The sequence below is a fragment of the Ciconia boyciana genome, chromosome 8 (assembly GCF_034638445.1).
Source record: "Ciconia boyciana chromosome 8, ASM3463844v1, whole genome shotgun sequence".
NCBI classification, from domain to species: domain Eukaryota; kingdom Metazoa; phylum Chordata; class Aves; order Ciconiiformes; family Ciconiidae; genus Ciconia; species Ciconia boyciana.
The window spans coordinates 21,858,977-21,882,839 of NC_132941.1; the positions used below are offsets into that span (position 1 = coordinate 21,858,977).

At 58.4% G+C, this 23,863-nt stretch overlaps 1 protein-coding gene and 1 long non-coding RNA gene across 17 annotated transcripts in view; one reads left to right on the top strand and one right to left on the bottom strand.

The window, feature by feature from the left end:
- Positions 1-641, top strand: part of LOC140655763 (uncharacterized) — a 121,041-nt gene extending 120,400 nt beyond the window's left edge. For all 9 annotated transcript variants that reach the window (XR_012043849.1, XR_012043851.1, XR_012043850.1 and 6 more), the window contains one exon: positions 175-641. This is a non-coding gene — a long non-coding RNA (uncharacterized lncRNA). The remainder of the gene's footprint in view (positions 1-174) is intronic.
- The window catches only part of LINGO1 (leucine rich repeat and Ig domain containing 1), a 166,641-nt gene continuing 142,798 nt past the window's right edge, over positions 21-23,863 (bottom strand). For 4 of the 8 annotated variants that reach the window (XM_072870635.1, XM_072870632.1, XM_072870633.1 and 1 more), the window contains one exon: positions 23-2,309. In XM_072870635.1, coding sequence (XP_072726736.1) covers positions 456-2,297 — 1,842 coding nt within the window. In that variant the 5' untranslated portion in view covers positions 2,298-2,309 and the 3' untranslated portion in view covers positions 23-455. Of the gene's footprint in view, positions 2,310-4,731; positions 4,825-7,687; positions 7,820-19,144; positions 19,495-23,863 lie in introns of those variants that run through there. The other 4 variants (XM_072870629.1, XM_072870634.1, XM_072870631.1 and 1 more) reach the window with 4 other exon arrangements.

Sequence of the window (23,863 nt, forward strand, 5' to 3'; positions counted from 1 at the left end):
AAGATTTTGCATTCCAACTATCTATAGGAAATAGGGTTTTTTTATTATTTCAAGTTTTCATAAAAATCCATAATTATTGAAATCAAAGTTACAGAAGAAAGTTCGTAACTTTTTATTGATTTTATTTCTTTTTTTCTTTCTTTTTTTCCCCCCTCTGTTGTTTTTCCCTCTCAGAGTTATATCTGACACCAGAGTCCATCAGACAAAGTCGTTATAAACACAGGAGTCCTGAAGACATCGGCTGAATGTTTTCCTGGTATAAAGAAGAAGAGGAGGAGAAAAAGGTGGTGACAGTGCGGGTGCAGTGGGTTTGGACAGGGGCGGAAGGTGTGGTGGAAGGAGAGAGGTCGGTATGTTTGTAGCAATGTTTGTTTTTTAATTATTTTTTATTTGTTCATTTGTTCTTTTTTTAAAAAAAAAAACAACACCATTATTATTTGCAAATTGTTGCCTGGTTAAATCATTTTCATGTTGAACTTGCGTGGCGCGTCGGCAGAGCTGATGCCCGCGTCGGACTTGCGTGGCACGTACTCGATTTCAATGTTGTGCTTCGTGTTGCCTTTCCCCCGGCTCCACAGGAAGAGGAGCACCAGACAGAAGAGGACGACGCCCAGGAAGGAAATGAAGCCCATGGTGGTGGCAATGATGAGAGTCTTGATGTCAAAGGGGAAAGGCACGGTGGCGCGTGTGCTGTTGGCATCGCTCTCGTTGGGCTGGTTGGAGATGAACGCGAAGGTCTTGTTGGGCTGGTGGGGCCAGTCTGGGGAGTAGCTGCGCACGTGCAGGTGGGCCAGCATGGTGTCGTTGCCACCCGCATTGCTGGCAATGCATAGGTAGGTGCCATTGTCCTGGATCTGGGCGTAGCGCACCTCCAGCGTGCCGTCAGGGAAGACAGTGAGCCGCCCATTGGTTTTGGTAGAGATGAGGTGCTTCCGGGGAGAGAGCCACATGATGGTGGGGGGCGGGTCCCCATCTGCCCGGCAGACAAAATGGACCGTGTGGCCTTCATCCACAAAGATCTGCTGAGGTTTGCGGTCCCTTATCCGTGCTCGGCGGCAGGTGAAGTAGTTGGGCAGGAGGACGTCGGGGAAGTCTTTGAATTCCTTGCCCTGGACAAACTCGGGGGTGGAGCAGGTGGGCTGCTGCTTGTTGAAGTTCAACCTCCATCGCCTCCGGAAAACCCAGAGCAGCCGACAGTCACAGGCTAAGGGGTTGTTGTCGAGGATGAGCGTCTCCAGGTTGCCCACCGAGTGGAAGGCCGACTCCTCCAGGGTGGTCAGCAAATTCCCCGACACGTTCAGGATGCGCAGGTAATTGAGGCCACGGAAGGCGAAGGGCTCGACCGTGGTGAGCTGCCCTCCCACCAGCTGGATCTCCTGCAGCCTGAGCAGGTCATGGAGCATGGAGCCCTCGATGGTGACAATGGGGTTGTAGGACAGGTTCAGGAACCGGAGGTAAACCAAGTGCCTCACCGACACATATGGGATGGACGTCAGGTTGCAGTGGGTGATGGACAAGGAGGTCAGGTTCAACCCGTAGAGGCAGTTGGACGTCATAGTATCCAGGTAGGGCCAGTGTGAGATCTCGAGGACCTTGAGCCGGTACAGCCTCTTGAATGAGTAATCCCGGATGGTGTTGATGTTCAGATGGCGCAGCCGCAGCACTATCAAGCCGTGAAGGTGAGACAGGGCCTCCGTGGGGATGGAGGTCAGGTTGCATTTCTCCAGGGTCAGCTGCTCCAGGCTGTTGAGGCCACTGAAGGCCCGGTGGGAGATGTAGACAAGGTCGTTATCCCCCACCTCCAAAGACTTCAGATTGTACAAGTCCTGGAACATGTAGTCTAGGAGGATCACAATTTTGTTCTCACTAATGTCTAGCTTGGTAAGGTTGCTGAGTCCAGTAAACACCCCCAAGGGGATCAGCTTGAGTCTGTTACTCCTGAGCCCCAGCGTCCTCAGGTTGAAGAGGTTGTTGAAAGCCCCAGGTTCAATGGCACTGATAATGTTCTCATTTAGCTCCAGCTCCTCCAGGTGAGGGTAGTTGGCAAATTCATCCTGGTTGAGTGTCTTGATGCGGTTCTTGCCCAAGTCCAGCAGCCTGGTCTCGGTTGGGATCCCCTCTGGCACGACCATGAATCGCTTCCGGTGGCACAGGACGGCGCGCTCCTGGGCAGAGCACTCGCAGCGCGGCGGGCAGCCTGTGGCGGAGCCGGACAGGATGGATCCCAGCATCAGGAGGAGAATCGGCTGCCAGCAGGCCAGGATTGGGCTGCGCATACTCGCCTCCCCAGCTACCATCCTATCTCTCACCTGCAGGTAACACCGGGGAGAGAAAGAGCAAGGTGGACGTGAGCAAACGATGGGCATGACCACAGCAAAAGGTTTACCATCCTGGTAGAGCTGACATTAAGGCGAAAGGCACCGCCAAGGCAGAGCAGAGGTTCTCATTTTCCAGCTGAAATCCAGCCCTTTGGCTACAAGACCATCTCTCTTCCCCACCCCCTAACTTTCCACTTGATGACTGAACGTGCACAGACTTTGAGTGGAAAGCCTTGAGGAATCTGTCAGACAGACCTCGCTTCCTCGGCTTCTTAAAAAAAAAGAAATTAATAGTAAACACATCTATCTACATCCTATTTTAAGCTCTTGAATTTATTCCGTTCCCTGTAGATGGAGCCTGAATATAAAGGCTGCTTTGCAAATGCAGAGGACCTGAGCACAGGCTCGAGCATCTGGGGGAACCCTGCTTGGGGTCGGCTGGCAGCAGGGTGTTCAAGCGGGAAGCAACAGTGACAGCTCCGCGGGAACCAGCCCCCTTCCTCTGTGCTCCCCCAGGCTCCACAGCAGCCCGGTCTCGGTGTCCCCGCAGGGGCAGTCCCTTGCCTCCCACCACGCCTGCCCGCAAGGTGCAGACCCACACCGCTCCCCTCTGAGAAATGGCAACCAGTCAGAGTATCTGTCTACAGAGTGAGCTACAGCCTGATGTGAGGTCCAGGGGCACTGCGGGTAAGGGGGTCTGCGGGGTAAGGGGGTCTGCCCAGTCTCAGATGGGCAAGGTCTGGCCTCCTGCTGCCTTCCCCGGGGAGGGCTGGGAGACCCACCCGGGGGTTATGGTCTGTCTTGGGCCCTGGCCCAGAACCGCCCTGGCCCAGAACTGCCCTGGCCCATCGGCAGGCAGAAGCGAATGCTCCCTGTCACGCTGCCTCTGTTGCATTTATTTCCTGGTTGTTCAAGCTGTTATGAGGGATCAAATCATATTAATATTGCATATTAGAGGTACAGCTACTCCGGACCGTGTTTCTATCTATTGTTATGTGTACACTCGGCATTGCTTCCACTAATGCTATTTATGGCTATCACTGAATCTGCTCAATACATTACTTCCATTGGCTCCATTTGTATCCATCATTATATATCCTGTGCATTACTTTCCCTGCTCTGGCACTATTTATGGGTCTGGTATGCATTCTGTGCATTACTTCCATTGCATCTGTTTATATTCATCATTTCATACAGATATATGACCCAAGTATAACTTTTGTTCCCAAAAAATTATTCAAAATTTCTTTGCAAGAAGCAAGGATGAAAGATGATGGACTGGCCATAAAAATGACCACTAGCACAATCTCGGAAACCACCAGGCCTTGGCACACCAGGCGGTCTGGCTGTGAGGTCCCAGAGTCCCCACAGAAATCCTCCTGCGGTTTTGTCCCGGCTCGCTGTCCTTCTCCATCCCCTTTCCCTGCTACCTCTGCAGTGGGGCTGGTCGCTGGGGACCACCCAAAGCACGTCACCCCCGAAGTGAAGGGGTGCGGTGCCAGGAGCTGATCCCGCACATCTTCCCTGGCAGCGGTGCCAAGCTCCCTCCCGCTGGCACTGGGCCAGCATGTCCCCGTCTGGTGGAAACATTTCCAGTGGGTGCGCTTGGGCCTGGGCCAGGCTGCAGAGAGCCATTTGCTGGGTATTTACAATTCATCAGCTCCCATGTCATCACCTCCCTAGTGCTGACGGTGCTGGGCAGCCTTACAAATACAAGCGGGGCTGCCGCTACCGTTGCGATGCTGCTGGGGTGGGGCTGCTGGAGGGACATGCCGGCGCCCTGGGGCCGGGCCGGCACCGCTGGTTGGCAGCTCTCAGGCAAAGGGCTGCACGTGGATTTGTTCCCCAGGCATGTGCCGCAGCCCCGGCTGGGGCTGAGCTGCCAGGGGTTCCCCACGCTGCCTGTTGCTGCCAGGGGTTCCCCACGCTGCCTGTCGCCACCCCTCCCCATGGGCAGCACGTGGCCGGCGAACACCCCGTCCTCCTGCCTGCAAGGTGCCGGTGGCACTGCTGCTCCCACGGCCCGCTTGCCAACGTGCGCCGGCTCGCTCGCAGCCTTCCCTCGGCCGGTGTTTCTCAGAAACCAATTCCTGCTCCTCACAGCCATGCTGAGAAAGCCATCAAAGAAAGCAAAACACTGCATGCAAAACAAAATACAGTCTAAGGGGCTTAATTATACCAGGGCTGAAAAGACTTCAGCTCATTAGAGTGCCAGGCAGCCGGCCTTATTTGGCTATGTTCTGTGCTGAAATTTCAGCTCTGCCCGTGCATGCAGCCGCGCGCTGGTCCCTGCTGGGCGCGGGCGGAGGTGAGAGCCGAATCCTGCCGCAGGGCCCCACGCACGGCTCCCGCATCAGCCTGGACCTCCCCCGGACCAAATTCTGCCTCTCCACCAGCAGGAAGGGGATTGCACCTGCAACACATTTGGTCCCGTGCTGTTGTCTCCGCACTGGCCTCAGCAGAGGAGCAGCGGCCAGAGCTGCTGGGAGCGATGTAGTGTCAATGGCTAAAATATAAGCAAAGAAGTGATAGATGAATGAAGCAAAATCTGCATGATGTTAAAGACGAGCCAAGCCCACTTACATAGAATTAAAGTCTAGACACAACTCACATGTTATTAGTTCTCAGCTAAATTTAAATCCGTGATAAATACAATCCCTGACAAAAACATACGTAATCTTAATAGCCAGTCACAGAAGAGCTTTGGGAGAAAGACAATGAATAAGCTGAAAAATTCTGGGCTAAGATGAGCTTTAAATCACTTCAGGGTCCCGTTTACCTCTGGCTGTTTCAGAGAGGAATATCTGTGCCTCAAGGTGAGGCAGATATTAAGAGGTGCCCTTCTAAAAATTACTCGAATAGTGATTTTCGTGTGAGCTGAGGTCAACAACCTGCGCATAGCTTTACAGTGGCTGTCGCACATCCGCCCCCCCAGTGGGTGGACTCCCATCGCATCAGCAAACCTCAGCCCCAAGTTAGGGCTGTCCTTTCGGCCATCCCGTGTCTGCCGCCACACGGTGCCGCGGTGCCCCGCACTGGGGCCGTGGGTGCCAGCTGGGCGAGGGGCTGTGGCCGCCTCAGATGGGCTTGGGTGACTCTGGGGACAGAGCTTGGTGTCACCAGGGGAGAGACGGCAGTGGCCGCTCTCAGCAATTGCTGCCTGCAAGAAACTGGGAAGGGACTGAGACAAAGCACCACCAAGGGCTTTCCAAAAATTGAAGCTCTCCCAGATTTACTCTGAGGAGGACCATGAAACGTGCCCAAGCACCCCTCCAGGGTGCCCAGCCGTGGCCCCAGCATGAGCTGCTGGGCAGGATCAGGCCGCATGGCTGTGACGCACAGGCCAGGCCAGCCCAGGGGGAGCTGCAGCCCTCTGGTGTGAACACGGCTCTCATTTCTCACATAAAAAAAAGAATCGATAAGAAAGGAGCAGCTGCCGGACTCGCTGCCTTTAGGCAATGAGCAAACCAGTGCAAACCAAAGCAAAAATCATGCCCAGAGCCATGGCATCCACTGACCCCTGTCCTTGCCACCCTGCTGCCTGGGGACGAGGGCTCCAAAGTACAACCCCTTCCCCTGGGGAAGCTGCTAGACTTGGCCCAAGAGGTGCAGATGGGTGCACTGGAGCCGCGCTGCCTTGGTGCTAAATACAGCACGACCTGCTGAGTGTCTCTGGCTGGCATCAGTGCTGGGAGGAAAGATGCTATTCTGGGCCTGTGCCTGGAAACGCAGCCCGGGGCCGGGCGGGAGTGCTGACATGCGTGGGGTTCGCGCCATCCTGACGGGCCCAGGCTGCCCCGGCACAGGACGAACGGCTCTGCGGAAACCAAACCCGGGTGATGACCCAGGAGGGAGCCCAGGTTCTGCGCCAGGGTTTGCTCCCGAGGCTGCTGCTGCCCTCCTGCCCCGAGGGGTGAGCAGCACGCCTGGCTGTGCCCTCCACTGACACCGATGTCCCTGGGCTGTCCCCTGCTCACCACCCCACAGGGGTGCCCAGAGGTCAGGGCTGGGCCGGTGCTCCTCGGCACCGAGCGATCTGCCACGCTGGCAGCGAGCGAGCGGCAAAAATCCCCGAGTCAGCTATAACCCCCACCTGGCAGCCATAAATTACAGTGTGGGAGACGTTCACCCTTGAACGAGATGCTTTCGAGAGCATCGAACGACAACAGGCAATTTAGGATGAAGCGAGCCATATCCCCGGAGCGGGGGGGCCACAGTGCTCTGGGGGCTCAGCAGGGCCAGGGGAGCATCTCCCCACCCCGTCCGTCCCTGCAGGAGCTGACCTTGCTGTGGTGCCGTGGCAGCACGGCTGGCGCTCCCAGCTCCGGACCCCAGCAGCACTGGGCACCCACGCTGGGCTGCAGTATGGGTGCGGGTCAGCCGCGGGCTCACCCCCATCTCTGGCCTACTGGCTTGGCACGAAGCCGCCAAGACACAGCTCTCGGAGTCAGTGCTCTCGTCTCCTCTAAGCTGCTCCGGCTAAATCAAATTTTATTGAACTTGACTACACTTTAGAGATAAAGACTCCAGGTTTACAAATAAATTTTTAACAACCTTTCCTGCTGCTAAAAGAGTTGCTTATCCAGACCCCGGGCTCTGCACTAAGTGTTCCTGTAGCTATCTGCAAAGCAGCAAAACAAAGGGAGAAGCTTTAATTTGCCAAACACGTTCGTACCTATTTCCTCCTCTCTCCATCATTCCCCCTCCGTCCAGCGTGCATTGGTGGGCCTTTTTGCTTTGTCTCTCCTTCCTCCCCACCCCACCTGCTCCCTCCTCCTCCTCCTCTTTTCCCACCCAGTCCCTGGACCGCAGGCACTGGTAGTAGCTGCTCTCCTCCCTGGTGCCCAGGAATGGTCAGGGGGTGGGTGGGAGCAGAGGCCAGCGCACAGAGCAGAGGGGGTGGTTTCCCTCCTGGGACCACGCTGCTTCACGGGGGTAAAAGGAACCAAAGAGGGAGGTCCTAAAGTAAGCCCTGAGCGCTGCCAGGGCTGGCTGGTGGGCAGCAGACGGGGCGGCTGGAGGCACAGCCCTGGCCTGGGTGATGGAAAGCTGCCGCCGTATTTCCTCTGGGCCTTCACTAATGGATGGGCCATTAACGAAGGGCATGAAAACAGGCTGCCGCAGTGCAAAGGGCTGCCCAGTGTCCTGTCCTGGCCCCAAATCCTCCAGAAGCAGCACAGGAGTGTGTGAGAAGTGGGGGAGAAACGGGCAGAAGCTGAGAAGGACCCCTCCAGCAGTGCCGTGTTCAGGGTGGTGGGGGCACATAAGCAAGTCGTGCAAGGCAATGAGCCACGGCAGGTTAGCCAGAGAAGAGCCCACACCCAGCCCCACCAGCCACAAGCTGCCCGGGGTCACTGGCTCCTGCTCACCCGCGTGAAGGCATGACTCTCCAGCCGGGAGCTTTTGCTCAGCCTTCTGAAGTATCTGCTTTCAGCTGCTCCGAGGTGGGAGCCTGGAATAGGTGTGCCGCAACCTGATCTGCTCTGGCAGTTGCTCTGAGGCTGTAAAAGAGCACGAAGAAGTATTTAAGATGCAAATCCCCTTCCGGCACTGACACCGCCTGGCTGGCACCAGATACCCCCAGCAGCCAGCCTGCGGGACTGCCCTGCAAAGGCATTTCCTCATGGCGATGGGCTCTTCGACCCAAAAATGTGGTGCCCCCAGAACCGCAGGGGGTTAAGTCAGGGAAGCACCATGCCAAAGGGCAAGAAGAGCAGAAAAAAAGGGGAGGGGGATGCACAGCGGAGGAGAAGAGCTCTAAAGTGGGCTGAGAGGCTGGGACGCTGCAAGGAGGAGGCTTTGGCCCAGCCATCCACTGGTTTAGCTCCAGGCTGTGGATCTGCTTGACCCCACGCAGGGACAGATATGTATGGTGGAGGGACAACCGGCAATGGCCCAGAGCCAACCTGGAGAGTAGCTTTCAGGCTCGGTGGCAGGTTATCGGAGCAGGGTGATGGGAAGGAGATCCCGGTCGTCTCTGCAGGACGCTGAAGCTCAGAGCAGTTTTTGCTCAGGCTGTTTCTTCCTGCCGTCACATCTGTGCAAGAGCTCCTCTTCACACCTTTGCTCCCTCGTTTTTAACATCTTTTCTCTCTCTTTGGCTGCACATGCTTCAGTGCCCCATCAGCAAAGAAAACATCCTGACAAGTGATCAATAAGTAATTGCAAAGGCAGCTGTGGATGCCAGGGGTGTAAAGCCCTGAGCTAGCAAGAGATAAATGAGAAGTGTAAGGGTGCAGCGCACCATGGAGCTCGGGCTCGGAGCCAGCCACACTCCCCTACTCATCGACCGAGGTGGCCAGGATGCAGGCTGGCCCACCGCTGCCGCAGCCACTGCCGGTTGGTGGTTCAACGCTTCCCATGTCAGGCAAGCTGGGAGGAGGATGGGATTTTTTTCTGCTTGCGAGACAAAGAGCAGGAGAGCTGTGTTTGCTGGGGGAATATCTCCCAAGGGTCGGCCTTGGGACTGCAGCACCAGAGACGTTTCAGGCTGGGTCAGCAGGAGAGCAGGAGGATGGTGTGCGCCGGGAGGCCAGGAAGGACGTGCATCAGCTAGTTGAATGGGGCTTCTCCTTCTTTTCTTTATTTTGGAAAATCTCCCTGGGATTCCTGTCTCTGTGGACATGGGCTGGGTCACCAGGATGTTTTAGGTGCTCACCCGAAGGCACCCAGCTCAGCAGGCACTCAAGTGATGCGTGAGCGCTGAGCAGAGGAGGCTTCAGTATAGCATGAGGGTCTCTGCAGATGTTTTTTCTTCCCTGTCTGTAGCTGTGAAAGGAGGATGGAAAAACCCCAGGCTCTTCTTAGGGCTATGGAAACATTGCACCGGAGAGGTGAAAGAAAGGTCTGTCCAATGAGTGTCTTCTGGGAGAGCCGCCAGGGTCACGATGACATTGTGAAGGCATCCCCTGCACTCTGCCTCGACGTGCCTGCGGCCAGCAAGGCGTCGCGGGACATGGCCGTCCCCAGTAAGGCATGTGCAAAAGCCCTTTGGGGAGAGCAGGGCATTGGCAGCTGCCAGAGCCTGGGCCACCATCCCACTCCTGCTCATGCAGGGAGAAAACTGCCTTCTCCTCCCAGCACAGCCCAGCCATAGCTGGCAGCCACCCTTTCTTGTTGCACTGGAGGGAGGATTGTTTTTTCCTGGGAATGGGCTCGAGCAGTACCTGAACACCTTCTCCGCTCCCCTGAGCTCCCCAGGAGTGCTCAGAGCACTGGGCAGCAGCAAGAGATTTTTGGCTGGAGGATGGGGGACAGCCCAGGCGGCTCAGCCATCCTGCCCACTGGCTCCACACAGCCCTGGTGCTGCTGGGGCGGCTCTGCGCAGCTCGGCACGCTGTCGCAGTGCTGCTGAATCAGCCTGAGCGCAGCTGTACGGTGCCTGTGCTAAACCCTGCATTTGTGTCAGGGGCAGGACACCACCTGATCTAGCATGAAAACGGCTGGTACAAAGTCACCCCGCTGCCAGAGCATGTTTCCTCCAGATCAGGAGCAGATGGCGTTTCTGTATGGGCTCGCCTCGATGCTTGGTCCGGGAACCGGTGGCTTCCCGCCACCGCAGACGCAGGCACCAGCCCTGGAGGACAGTCCCTGTGCTGTGGCCAGTGCCAGCGTCCCAGCAGAGAGGCAGGCAGGCCCTGCCGGGATGAGCCGCTGCTCCTGGCAATCCCGATGCACAAACCACACCCGGGGGCACCATGAAGGACCTGGCAGGGGCGGCTGTCTGGCACCGAGACAAGCTGCTTCCTCCTCACCGCTCCCTGCCTGGGGACATCCCATCCCCTCCAGCCATCAGCCTCTGCCAAAAGGCATCCCACAGCTCTGCAGCACCCTGGAGCTCTGCTCAGCACCCGGAACAGGGCTGGGGCACCCAGCAGCTCCAGCAGCAGAGAACCAGAGCCACAAGCAGAGACGGGGGAGCACCCTGGTGCCTTCTGCCCTCCTTTACCCAGGGCTGGCTCAGCAGGGGAGTGAATGCCAGACCAGCCCGACACCCTGGCCTCATGAGCAACCTCGCCCCACGGGGCCATAAGGGGACATCACCAAGGCTTTGGGATGTGACCCCCTCTAATAGCCATGAGTCTGAGCTGCTGCGTCCCCACTGTGTCCCTGCCACTGCTTGAAGGCAGAAGCCCCAGATTAAAGTGCCGAACGCCGCGCAGCCGCAGGAAGTGGGGACCAGCGAGCACGTCCCAAGCCCACGGTTCTACAGAGCAACACTGCTGCTAGGGACTGGTCACGTTCCTTTAAGTTTAATTTAAGCTTAGACCGTACTTATGGCACCACTTCTGTTCCCACGCCACATCCCTTAAATACCCCTACAACCAGTGCAGGATACCTAGAAAAGAAAGTACAAGGGCTGGATACCTAGAAAAGTACAAGGGCTGCTCTGCGTCTTCCCCTGGAAACCTTTGGGATAATAGCGAGAGGACTTCAGAGGATATAAACCTGGCAGCTTCGCTGACTCCAGGGAAACCTGCTGATTTACCTCCCTTTAGGACCGGCCCTGATATTTTTATACTGCTGCCTAAAATAAGTGGCCTCAGAAGCCTTTCGGGAGAGGCCGACTGCAGCCCAGCCCAGCAAAGATGGCTCTGTGATAATCCATCGGTGGGACAAGCTGCACGGGCAACGAGGGTGCGCGTGCCATGCTGCCAGGACCAACAGCCCCACGAGCGCCGGGCGGCATCGGCAGAGCTGTCCCTGCCCCGTCTCCTGCGGGGACGCAGGGGCAGAGCAGGGTGGCGGGCTTGGGCAGGGGCACGGCTGTGTTTCAAGGTGCCGCAAGAGACGAAAGCCCTGGTCCTCTCCATCCACCTCCTTTCCTGACTCCTTCCCACAAGCTAGATCTCTCTCTCTCTCTTCCCCTCCCAGTTATTGTTTCGTTCACATAATAACAGATTTAGTGCCACAGGAATTTCCAGAAAGAGAGAAGTGGAGAAAAAAGGGGCGCCAAAGAAAGCATGAGCGATGGCAAATGTGGAGAGAAGATTCCTCTTCCCAGCCTGGCTTTCTCTGTGCTGGTTCTACATGTATAATTCTTTTTTCTTTCCCCCTTTCTCGCTTGTTTGATTTTTGCATTATTTATGGCTTGTCTTCAGGGCCTGTATTTGCTGTTATTGTTTCATTCAACAATAAAATAGATTAGATAAAAACAAACTGTGCTGAGCCATGGCGGAGCCCGCCGGTCCTGCAGTCAGCTGTACCTACGAAGCCGGGCAGAGCGGGCGCTGTGGGTGCGAGCGGCCAGGCAGTGCCAGCCAGCTGGGGACGAGGGGTCACTGCCTCGCCAGCCCTTCCCAACCCAAATCCCTGCAGGCGGGGAGCTGCTGTGGGATGTGGCCTGGCCAGGATTTGGGCTCTGGCTGCTGCCAACCCCGTGGATACGTGTCCTTTGCAGGTATGGGGGCTGCACACAGAGCTCCTGGCGTCCTGGCACTGCACCCAAACCTCAAACAACCCCCAAGCAAGAAGGAAAAGGTGGGAAATGCTGGCTGAGAGGAGAAAACGAAGCACTGGAAACTCTGGGATTTTTTTAGGGCAATTTCATTAAATCCAATGCACTGATTTCACTAGTGAGGGTGCCCCAAGCTGAGCTGGCCCTGGCTGCGGGTGCTGTGCCCCAGCAAGTCTCAGCCCCAGTCGCTTTGGGAACACGTCCCAGGAGGCGCAGCACCGTCCCACAGCGTCGTGCCGGGGAAGGGCTTGGTGCAGGGCAGGCAGCGCTGCCCCGCGGCTGCGAAGCAGCTGGAGCAGGGGCGAAAAGCACAATCGGTTTAATGCCTATGACAAGGGCTGGCAGCAGGCTGGCAGCCTCAGCCGCGCCGCAGGGAGCCGTGCCGTTCCCCAGCCTTTTCTGCCTTCCAGCAGGCGAGCACTCTGAGCCCGTGAGCACAGAGAAAAAGGAGGGACCCACCGTGGGGACGGAGCGGTTCCCCCACCACCCTTGACGGAGGGCTGCTTTGGGGTGGTTTTGTTGTGTTTTGCTTGAGCTGAAAGAGATGCTTTCCGCCCCTTCCTCCTTCTCCCCAGTGATGTTGATAATAATACAGAGACTGCACTCTGGGCTGTAGGTGAGAACAAAAGTAATCACAGGGAAATACAGTGCATAGAAATTAAATCGGAAATGCAAGGCCAGGGTTTCCATTTTGGTTCAGCTTCTGTATCGTTTCCCATTGAAAAGGATAAACAGGCTGAGCACAAATCAGTTTAACGGCAGCACCTAATGGCAGCACAATTCCATGTTTCCCAGAGCAAATCGTAGCTCAAGCCCAAAGTGGCAGCATGATATACAGCATGCCAGCTCTGTGGAACGGCCACGACATGGCACAGCCCCAGCTGAGCACTGGGGGGCCAGCAGGGCCCCGCAGGACTTGCCACCCTCAGCAGCAGTGCTGAAATAACCTGGCTCACCAGGGTGCAAGAGGGGCTCGTGTCCGGGCTTCGGGATGCCAATGGGCCCTTGCCTGCCCAACTCCCAACAGAAAAGAGGTGACCCACTGGGTGTCCGTCACATCCCTGACATCCTGGTGGCAGACTCGGACCCACTGGGAGCTTGCAGAGCTGTGCCAGGCTGCTCCCCCAGCATGGGCCAGTCAAGGAGGTTTTCACGCTGCTCACCACTGTGGCCCTAATTCCTTTCCTTCATCTGGCTCCTGCAGTGCATGTTCATTTAAAGCATGGCTACAGCTGCCATTTATTTTTTCTACCTAATCCTTGTTGCTGTGCCTTGCCCCATGGTACAATGCACGAGCCACTTGCCAGCGGAGCTGGGGCAGAAGCAAGCTACCAGGCCAGTGCTCACCCATAATGCCCTCCCTGGCTCCCCAGGCTCACATTTTTGGTTAGACCATATCAATTTGGCTCTCTGTGACTGCCCCCAGTCCAAAGAGGTGGTGGGGAAAGGCCGGGTTCGCATACAGGGGAGGGAGAGGTTTGTCCACGTGCCTGCGTGGAGGGAAGAGCCTCTGAGAGTGCTCAGACTTTTCTCGCCACCCCCAGGTTGCCTCCGAGGTCTAAATCAGTTGTTTCCCATTTCACACTCGACATCTCAAATCCAAACAAAGAGCTGAAAGAATAGATCACGTAAAAATATTTCTGCTTCTCCCTCCTACGAGAATTCCCCATCAGAGACCAATCCAATTAAGGTGCTGGTTATGAAATTAACCATAATTACAAGAGTGATATTTAATGTTTTGCATTCTGATGAAGAAACAGAATGGAAATGACAAAAAAAAAAAATTGTGGGTCCTACTGAGATAACTAAGAGCAATGTGGGGTGGCGGCGGGGGAGAAGGGCTGCCAGGGGAGCGAGGGCTGTGTAGGGTGGCAGGGGCTGGGCTGCACCGCGGGCACCCAGCCCGGGAACCCCACAGCAGCAAGGACAGGGGCTGGGTGCTCATAGGCACATCCCTCAGGAAGCAATGGCCAGCCTGTCCCCCAAAGCAGGGGATCAGCCCAGCCTGACGGCTGCCAGCAGGTATTTTGCCATTTGAGCATCACTCAGATGGTGTTGGGCTGCAGGAGGCAGCCTGGGAGGCACATGTCCTGGGAGGCACAGCCCAGCCCTGCATCTCCTCACCCTGTCCCCACTCCCTGCAGGGACCCGCCGGCTCACCCACAGGACTGTCCCCAGCTCGGGACACCAACCCCAGCCCTGAGACAAGGGACATGAGAGCTTCAGTGGGCAAAGCCTTTGGCCTCTGACCAGGACACCTCGGTCCTCCTCTAGAGCCCAGGAGAGTCATGTCCATGTGTGGGCACATGTCCACTGCAAGGTGTCGTGGGCACCGAAAGGCTGACTGGCTTATAGAGACACATGAAAAAAAATATGGAAGAAAACATGCAGGATGGTTAAACAGAAGCAATCCTGTGCTTAACCGGGAGAATGAGCAAAACCAAGCCAAGCTCCCTGGCCCCCGCGACAGGGATGCTGACCTGCTGCCTAGCCTGGTCCCATGCTCAGTTAGGAGATGCTGTTTGGATGGGGTATGGGACCGTGGAGGGCAAGGGATGGTGGCTGAGGTGTTGGCGAGGCCAGAGGGAGGACTGAGCCGCGGGTGGGGTTCATGGCAGGGCTCCCCCCAACATGGCCATGCTGCTGCCAATGCATCGATACACTCTGTGCATTCTCTTGGCAGGGCAAGGCATGGCCCAGATGGGTTCTGTTAGTCACTCCTAACTGCTGCTCCCGCAAGGTGGGAATCACCTGGGTCTTGCCCCAGCACAGCCATTAACTCCAGCAGTGTGGGGTGTCTGCTCAAGCTGGGCACTCCCCCCGCTGTCCCCTCTTCCCGAGCCAGCCATCGTGACCTGCTGCTCTCAGGGATGGAGGGAGCCTCATGCTCCCCACCTGAGCTAAAGAGGAGATGAGGTCCTCTGTGGCATTTATCAGCATTTATTCAATTGCCCGGGTCAAGCTCACAATTAACGCTGCCCACTCAGACACGGCCACCTTTGTGCAACTTGTCTTTCTCCTGGCTCGCCGTGCCAAGGAGGGGCAGAGGCCACGCTGTGCCGCTGACAGCGCTCCCGGGGCTGGGAAGCTACTGGGGCAGGGCTACTTCTGGTGTTTCTCCCCTGCCCCAAGCCAGTCCCATCCTCGGACGCTCCTCTCCCTCTCTGTATCACACGTGCCCTGACACTGACCCAAAGGCTGCAGATTCAAACAGCCACCGAAACTGGCTGTTAGCAAGACATGTCCCCAGCCAGGGTCACAGGGAGCTGGGACACACAGCAAAGGCATGGAAACCTCTCTCTGTGCAGCCATTCCCCTCCACAAGCTCCAATTTTACTCCCCCAGGTGGGGGGTGGGGGGAATTGACTTGGAAGAAAATTGAGGCCATGGCCTTCAGTTGCTTTCTCCCTTTATTGTTCTTGGGTTGTTTGATTTGGGTTAAGCATTTGTAGCCCTCCTCTCTCATCCCAGCCTTCCCCGCTACCTGACAAGCTCTTCTGGCTCTTTTCCCACCAAAAGCCATTTCTGCTCATGCTAGGATAAACCCTTCTTCCTTCGCTTCTCAGGGTTTAGCAGAGAAGGGAGGAGAGCTGCTGACACGGTGCATTGGATATGTTCAAGAGCTGGGCAAACACCCTCCCTTGCTGAGCTGTGCTGTGACTTGCACTGCCGGCTGTGCCCTCCTCGCGCCAGCTCCGAACCACTGCCACGGTGGCCGGTGTCTAGCATAAAGGGTGAGTAGGGGGACACTGAGCTCACCTTAGCCTGTACCATGGAAGGAGAGTCAATACGAGCCAACGGCATCGCTAACATCCATCCCAGCGCCGCACTGCCCAGGCAAACTCCCCAAGGGGCCACAAGCCAAGGGAGGGCCAAGGGCTGGCAGGGCTCAGCTGAGGTGACATGGAAGTCTCCAGCAGTTTCCACACCTGAAGCTTCTCAAAAGAGTTGGTGGAGTTGCATTTTCCACCAGGACGTTCACAGAGATGTGCCCATTGCAAACACGTCCTCCCTTGCCTCGAGGGGACAGGTCCAACCCCCAGGCCCGACACAGGTGTCATGCCAGAGCTGTCACAGCAGCCCCCGTCCAACACACCCGGGCCTGCCACTGCCCAGTGACAACCACATACACGAGGCAACACCTGATGGGGTGTATTAATCCTCGTCGAACCACGATAGGTTCAGTTGTGCTTTATAATTCAGCAACCGTAATTACACTATAATTACAGTATAATTGTGGCGTTATTATAAAGTGATTTATCAACCCCTGAAATGAAACCTCAAGTTACAGGATTTTATACTTGTTACATACATCAAGCAGCATAAACTTCAGCATCATTACAGTGACTGTATTAAGTAGGAAACTAAAGGAATAATAAGTCATTCAGTCATGCTGTTAACCTTCCAGTGATATGAAACAGTGGTAATTAGAGGTATCACCGAGTAATTACGTTATAGGTGTAGAGTAACTGCAGCACGGTACAGTATTACAGAAGTATAACCATTCGTTTTGTAATTAATCCCTCCACAAAAAGGCTTGGAAAACCTGACTCTTCGCCAGGTGCTGTAAACTCAGCTCCACTATCTCCTCCAGTCACTTCCTGCCCATCCCATGAGAGCCTCAGTGAAAGCTGGGGCTGCCCCAGTGCCTGGTGCAGGCAGGTGCCCCTGCCTGCGGCCCTGCCAGCTCCAAGCTGCTGGCCGGCGGCTTACGGCTGAGAGAAGCCCCCTCCTGCTACCTGGTAACCTGCAGAGTCCCCACCAGGGACAGCGCTGCCTCAGGGAGTGTCTGTCCCAGTCCCAGCGCGGTAGTGCCTGGGAGGGAGCGGAAGGGCCTGACCATGGGGAAAACTGCCCCAGTGTGTCTGCAGGAAGAGATGGAGGCTTTAGCCCAGGGCCACAATTCTCGCTCGGCCTTGCTTACCAGCCTTGCTAGGCTAAGAGCTTCAGAGACCACCTCCCCTCCATGGTACTAAGCTACCGAGCCAACGTGGTCCAGGAAGGAGCCAGGAGCAGCAGGCAAGAAGGCAGGGCCAGCCCAGACATCTCCTCCCTCTGAGCCCCAGCCCACGCTGCTGGGATGGGCGCAGGGCTGAGCAGGGAGAAGGAGGCTGCCCCCGGCTCCATGGCACCTGGGACAGCCACGAGGTGCTACCGGCCATTTGCATTTGCAAGAGGTCCAGGAGAGGGACAAGGCATGCAATTGAAACCAGGGGAACGGATGCAGAGGAAGGGGGTTTAACAGAGGTTTGGGCCGTGGTGCCAGTGTGGGGCTGGGCTGGGTTGGGCGGCGCAGGCAGCCCTGGTAAGGTCCTTGCAGCTCCCACGTCGGCGGGCTGGCTGGAGGCACAGCCACGCTGCTGCTCCACGGCCATCTCTAGCAGGCGTGAAGGTCAGGTCAGGGCTGCTGCAAGTGGCAGAGCAGGGAGGAGGGGGTTAAAACTGGCGGGAGGGCTGGGATGGGTATGTGGAAGGGCTATCATTTCAGAGCAGGGCTCCGGTAGGTGGTGCAGAGGAAGGGGAGATGGAGGGAGAAGAGAGAAGGAGCAGATGTGTGGAGCAGGGCTGCTCCCGGGGATGCCTGAACTGCTCTGCCTCAGGATCACCCCATGGGCTGAGACCTGGAGAACACCGTGGGCTGGGCGTGAGCCCAGGGCTGTCACACGGGTCCCCTGCTGCAGGCCAGCAGGTAGAGTCACTTGCTGGAAAGGGTGTTTGCTGGGGAAGGACCGTGGATGGCGACTGCTCGGGTGGTAGCTGGGCTAGTGACAGGCAGAGAGAGGCGGCGGAGCCTCCGCTTCACCAGCCAGCACGCACCCACGGCAAGGAGACCTGATCCCACTGGTGCTCACACTCATGCTCACCCGCTGTCCCTCCCTCCTACTGCAAATCACTTTCACGGCACCAATACTCCCAATTTCTTCTCGGAGGTGGCACCTCCAGCACCTGGAGCAAACCGTGCCCCTGCCCTTCATTCAGAGCTATTTATACATTCAAGGTGCAAGGTAAAAAATCCGATAACCTACACATGGTATCAGAGAGCAACAAGCAAGAGCACTGCCTGGGAGGGCTCCCAAAGCCCTTCTGGCCAGCAGGCTCTTGGGCATCCTTGCAATCCCGGCTGCCCTGTGAAGCCCCTTCAATATTAACCTTCTTTTTTCTGTCAGACACAAACAGAGGGCTGAGCCCATGCTGGCAGCCGGACCCTCCCAGGCATCTCCAATTCTCCGAGCTGGCTCCTGTGCATGGGGCTGAGCCCAGGCGGGGGGACCCTTCAGTGCCCCCACATCCCCCCCGGAGCCTGAGAGATCATCCCATCCGGCAGCAACTCCCCACGGCCCCAGCTCACCTACCTCCCGGCTGGGGGGCTGGTGATGGAGGGGTGAGCCCCCACCCCAAAAAATTACCCCCCATGACTCCTGCCTCCCGCCTGGTTACTCAGGGCTGGTGGGCTGGTGAGCTCTCCCTGCCCGTATTTAACCCTTCATGTCTCTGCCTTGGGGATAGAGGCGGAAGGCTGATTCCTCCTCTTGAATCAGCCCTTGCTGGGCTGGGGAGCTGGGCACAGCCTGCTTGGGGGCTGATCCCCCTGCTCCCCAGCAGGCCCTGGCAGGTAGCGCTGTCCCGGACATACCCTACCTGAATATGTAATCTGCTCCAGACCGGCTAACTCATCTGCTTAGCTACCGGGGGGAGGAGGAAGGCTCCCACATCAGGATGCAGCTCTGCGCTCGCCTCAGCACCACTGAGCCCCAGCCCTGGGCTGGGCGAGTCAGCCTCGGGTGCCCGGGCCCCCTGTCCCGCACCCCGGCCCCGCCTGGCTGCAAGCTGCCCTTCCCGCAGGGCTGGCAGGGGCTGCGGGGACCGGCCGGGGAGAGGCGCAGGGGTGCTGGGGAGGAGATCAGCAGGGGGAAGACGCCCGGGCAGAGCAGGGCGGTGGAGGCGGCAGGATCAGCACCAGAGGGGCTGGAGGACAGCAGGGCACACGTTCCCCCCCCCGCCCCACGCCCCGCGGCGAGCAGCCCCGGCAGCCCCGGGCCCCGCTGTCCCTTCCCCGCCCGGCTGTGCCCGCACCGCTCCCCGCGACCCGGACCCGCACCCCGGGGCGCGGCGCAAACCCGGCACGGCGGGCACCCGCGGCACGCACACACGCGCGAACACACACACGCGCGAACACACACACGCACCCCCCGTGCCCTCCCCGGTGCACGCACGAAGTTCCCAGCCCGGCGCCTCCGAGCACCGGCGCGGGTCCGGCCCGAGGGCAGCGGCGCGGGTCCGGCCCGGGGGACGGAGCCCCCCCAGCTCCCCCGCACCGCCGGTACCGCCAGCCCCCGGCCCCCCGCTCCAGCCTCCCCGTCTGGCTTACCTGCATCTCATTCTCGCCGGCGATCTCCTTCGGTCAGAAATGGCATCTCCCCCGGCCCCCACCCCCTCCGCCAAAACCTCCACCTGCAGTAACGCAGCTCCCCCTCTCCGCAGCGACAGCACGCGAGGCGGCGGCGCTCCCGGGTCCGAGCCGCCCCCCCAGCCCCGAGCCCGGGGGAGGGCCGGGCCGGGGACGGGGCCGCTCCGGGGCCGCCCTAGGGACGCGCGGCGACCGGCTGCCTCCCCTCCGCACCCGACGGGCGGCGGCCGGCGGCGGCGCTGCGGGGCGGCGGTGGCGGCATCGCCCCCGCGGGCGGGCTGGCGCGGCCCGGGCTCCGCACGCCCGCTGCCGCCGGCCGGGTCTGCCGCGGCGGGGCCGGGCTGGAAGCCGCCGCCGCGCCGGCCCCCGCCTCCCCTCCGGGAGGAGCCGCCGGCGGGCGCGGGGCGGTGCGCGGAGCGGCGCGGGGACGGGAGCGGCGGCGGCAGCGCGGCCAGTCCCCTCCTCCCGCCGCCTCCCCCGCTCCGGCGCGGCGAGGGGAGGCGAGAGCCGGGGGCGGGGGTGCGGGCCCCGCCGGGGCCGGGGCCGGGGCCGGGGCCGGGGCTGCGGGGCGGGAGCAGCCCCCCGTCCCCCGCGGGCAGCGGGGCGGGGGCAAGCGGCGCTTTTCGGGGCCCTTGCAGAGGGGGGGGGGCACCGGCACACCCCGCTCCTCCGCCGCTGGTGCAGCCTCGTTGCTCGCAGAGGGCGGACTAGAGGAGCGCTGCCGGTCGCCCTCGCTTCAGTGCCCAACCCTGCTTTGAGCCTGCTGAGGGAAGATGCCAGGCTACCCTGGAGAGTTCAGAGTGCTCCGACCTACAGCAGCTACCTCTGCAAAGCGTTTTGCTCCTCTTTTTTCACTGCCCGCCCCAAGCACATGAGAGGAAAAGGGCTGCAAGGGCGGGGGGGACGCCTCTGAGGACTGATCTGGGACCCGGTGATCCCAAAGGCCTCCTCGGAGGCTCGGCGCATGCTGAGCTGGTGGTATCTCGTTCAGGACTAAGTGCACAAGTTTCTGAGCGCTGCCCACTGCTTCACCCCTTTCCATAATGGACACTGATTTATCGAGCAGCATTAGCAGATTTGCCCAGCACTGGCTCTTCCAGCGGAAGCTGATTTCTCCAGCAGTAATGGACACAAACTTCGCTTCTAATGTGCACTTTCCCCTCCTGCTTCCTCTCGGCAGGGCTCTCCTGGGGCGCTTCCCGCTCTGTCCTGCTTCTACCCAGCTGTCCCCGCAGCATGGTCGGCTGCGGGCCAAGGTGGGCCCGAGGCAGCTGCACCAGGGCCCTCCGTGCTGGCATGGGCTGGGGCTGGAGGCTCTGCGGGAGTCCCTTTGCTGGCTCCCATGAGCCTTCCCTCAGACAGCTCTTTCAGCCGGTGGGAGCTTTTGAGGAAGACGATGGCTTGGCCTTCCTCCACCAGCCATTTAACCAAGCCCAGGGGTGGAGATTCCCATGCAGAGCATCCCTCTGGGCAGCCCTCCCTTCCTCCCTCCTGCGCAAGCGGAGCTGAGTGCTCGCCCCAGGCCTCTCCTGCGCGATGGCATCCCCCCAGCCCACAGGGAGGCTGGCGGGCGGCATGCCAGAGCTGGGCCAAACGCTCCTGCGTGCCTGCCATGGAGCATGGGAGCCCAGCGGCTCTCCCGAGCTCATGTCCTTGCAGCGGGCTACAAGCAAACCCAGGGCGGCGCGAGCCCCCCTCCACGCTCAGACAGAGGCTGCTGCCTCCCTGGAGCTCTCAGCGGAGCTCGTTATCCTCCTGCTTGGCACACGTGAGCTTCTGAGTGGAGCAAGAATAAACAAAGGGTAGGCACTGCGAGCTCGCCAGCTGAGGGCTGAATCACTCCCGCTCCCTGCTCCTGCTCGGCGCTCCTGCCCACTCCCAGGCTGCCGCCTCTCCTCCCGCGGGCGCAGACCCCGGCTCGGCTGGGCGGGTGGGTGCCTGTCAGGCATGCAGCCCTGCGTGGGCTTGGGCAAAGGATCCTCGTGGCGAGAAACACGGGGAGGAGGTGAGAGCGCATGTGTGCGTGCACACGCGCTCTGCTCCTGACATCAAGGAAATTCAGCCTGGCCTCTCTCAGTGGTCCTCAGACCTTTACTCAGCGCAGATCGATGCCTCTTATTATTATGGATATTTCAGCGATGCCATCGATGTTAATAGCACTTCACAAACACAGACAAAGCTGGCAATCTGAATGCGGCCAGAAAAAACAAACAGAGGACAAAAGACAGGCTAAGAGCTCTGAATGCCATTTTTAATGCTTCCCCCCCATGGTTAAAGCCCCACTAAAGTGCAGGGCACCATGTATTCAATAATAACACTCCAGAATAATTCCTGGCATTGTCTGGTGTGAGAAGGGGAAATTTCACCTCAGCCCTTCCACAAAGATACAGCAAATACGCCATGCAAGCGGCGCTGGTGGCCGTGTGAGAGCGATGCTATACACTGCCTGGAAGCAGGGGGCCTTCCAAGACCGCCTTTCCCACCTCGGCTCCAGCGGCCGTCCCCACCCCAGCGGCGTGGTGAGCGGCAGAGGACGGGGGACTTGATGTGAAGAAGCAGAGACGAGTTTTTGGGCTAAGGTGGCATCTGTGCACACCTCTCCTATAGAAAAGTCCCGTGCAAAACCTGCCTTTTCTGTAACCTCTGCGTGGTGATTTCTGACTTGGGCGGGCAGAGGGAGCGGGGCAGCAGGAGAGGCGAGGGCAGCATGGGTGCACCAGGCGCGGTGGCGGAGCAGAGCCCTGGTTTGCTCTGCCAGCTATGGTGGTGTGTTTTGGCCAGCAGCGAGGCGAGGCAATGGGGAGGATGGAGAGTGCAGTGAAAAGAAAGCATCACTTAATAACCACTCTCCTAGCTGGGCGCAGGAGCATGAAGACCCTTAGCTATGGCACCAGAGTTTATGAGGAGCTGTTACACCTGATCTCCCCAAGATCTGCTACACCCCTCAAGGAGCAGCGCTGCCATTTGGTCTTTTCCCTTCCTCCGAAAACTATCACCCCACCTCATGGGCGACACTTCCTTACCCCAACAGCCCCAAGGACACCTTAGGCAAAGGCAGGTCCCAGAAGCAATAAACCCCCTTGATCTCCGCAGGAGGAACTGCACCGGCCCCTGCACAGAAGCCCCAAGGCTCCCACATTTCTGCATTTATCGACCCATCATCATAAGCTGTGTGCTGGCAGACCCTTTGTACCCTTCTGGCCCCAAAATGTTGCCATCGTGCAGCCCTGGCACAGCAGTGAGCTCCTGGGACTGCAGTGAGCCATCAGGACAGCTGCCCAGGAGTGAGGCCAAGGCACTTTCCCCCAGGGACCAGTGAGCAGCACAGCTCACCCCACACAGCACCAGAGGCCCAGATCCACCTGGGACTGCCAGGTTGTCCCCAGCTCTTCACGGGCCACCGTGCCAGCATCTCGCCACCACAAACAACTACCACAAGGGCTGAGACCATCCCACATGCAGATGGTAACTCAGCCCACCCTTAATGCATGCTTGACATGAAGGTCCCGCTTGAAGAGGAGCAGCGATGCAGCTCAGAGGGGGTAATTTTATAACGTTACCTGGGAGAAGGGCACCAATGGGACACTAGGAAAAAGAACAGGATAACTGGGTGCTACTTTTGTAGCTGGGGGCTGCTTTTGTAGAGGGACATTCAGAGTTAAGGCAAGGGTGAGCTTACTGTTAAGGTCCCCAAGGTGTTGTAGCACAGGTGACAGAGTGCTGGGGACAGCCAGAAGTACACACCCAAACCTCACTGGAAGTACTGCCCTCTCCTGTCCCCACTAACAGCCTGTATCTTTTGCAGCTGCCAGCTTTGCAGCAGACATGCTTTTTTTCCCTCTCCCATCACCTTTACTGGCCTCCCCCACTCTGCGCAGACCAACTCCAGCTGTTGTGGGAGTCCACAAAGATCCACTCAGCTGGGTGAACCTCCTTCTTGCAGCGTGGGGCGACTCAAACCGAGGGGCATCCCGGCTCTCCACGTGTGACTATCCCATTCTGATCTCTGTGTAGCCCCAGGCTGCAGAGGACACTGCAGAGAGCAGCTCTGCTCACCAAGCCCTCATTGAACATTTTCCTCTTTAAAACCTGCAGGGAGCAGCAAGAACATTTGGGTGTCCATCTGCAGGGGCTCATCCCTCAGACAGATGCTCCAGCTCTTTGCCACTGCCATCCTCAGATGATAACGGGCTGTGGCAGATGGTTCCCTTCTGCTGGCAGGAGGCAGGAGTTTATCCCTGCTCTGAGCTCCCTCCCGGAGAGGCGGCACCTGCACACCGCACGAGGGACTGAGCTTCCCACCTGGGTGGTGGGGAGCAGACCTGCCCCTCAATGGGGCTAGCTGGGACATGCTCTGATGTTCCCAGCAGCCTCTCTCTTGGTTTCGGTGCACGTGTCCAGGAATCCCACAAAAGGTTCAGAAAGGGCTGAGCTGGCAGGAGGGAGATGGATTTTAATTACTCCCATTATTATTATAGCTCCTTTTCTTTCAGATTTTCACACTTTTGTCGTAACAAGCTGAGCTGAGAAAATACGTGCAAATGCCAGGCTGAGATAAGATGTACCACACCTTGAAGTACTGCCAGCACCAGCTCTGGGAACGCCAGATCGGCTGTCTGTCCCTCTAGCCTCCTCCCTTTGTCAGCAAGGACAGAGGGAGGGTCTGCACCCACTCTGCCC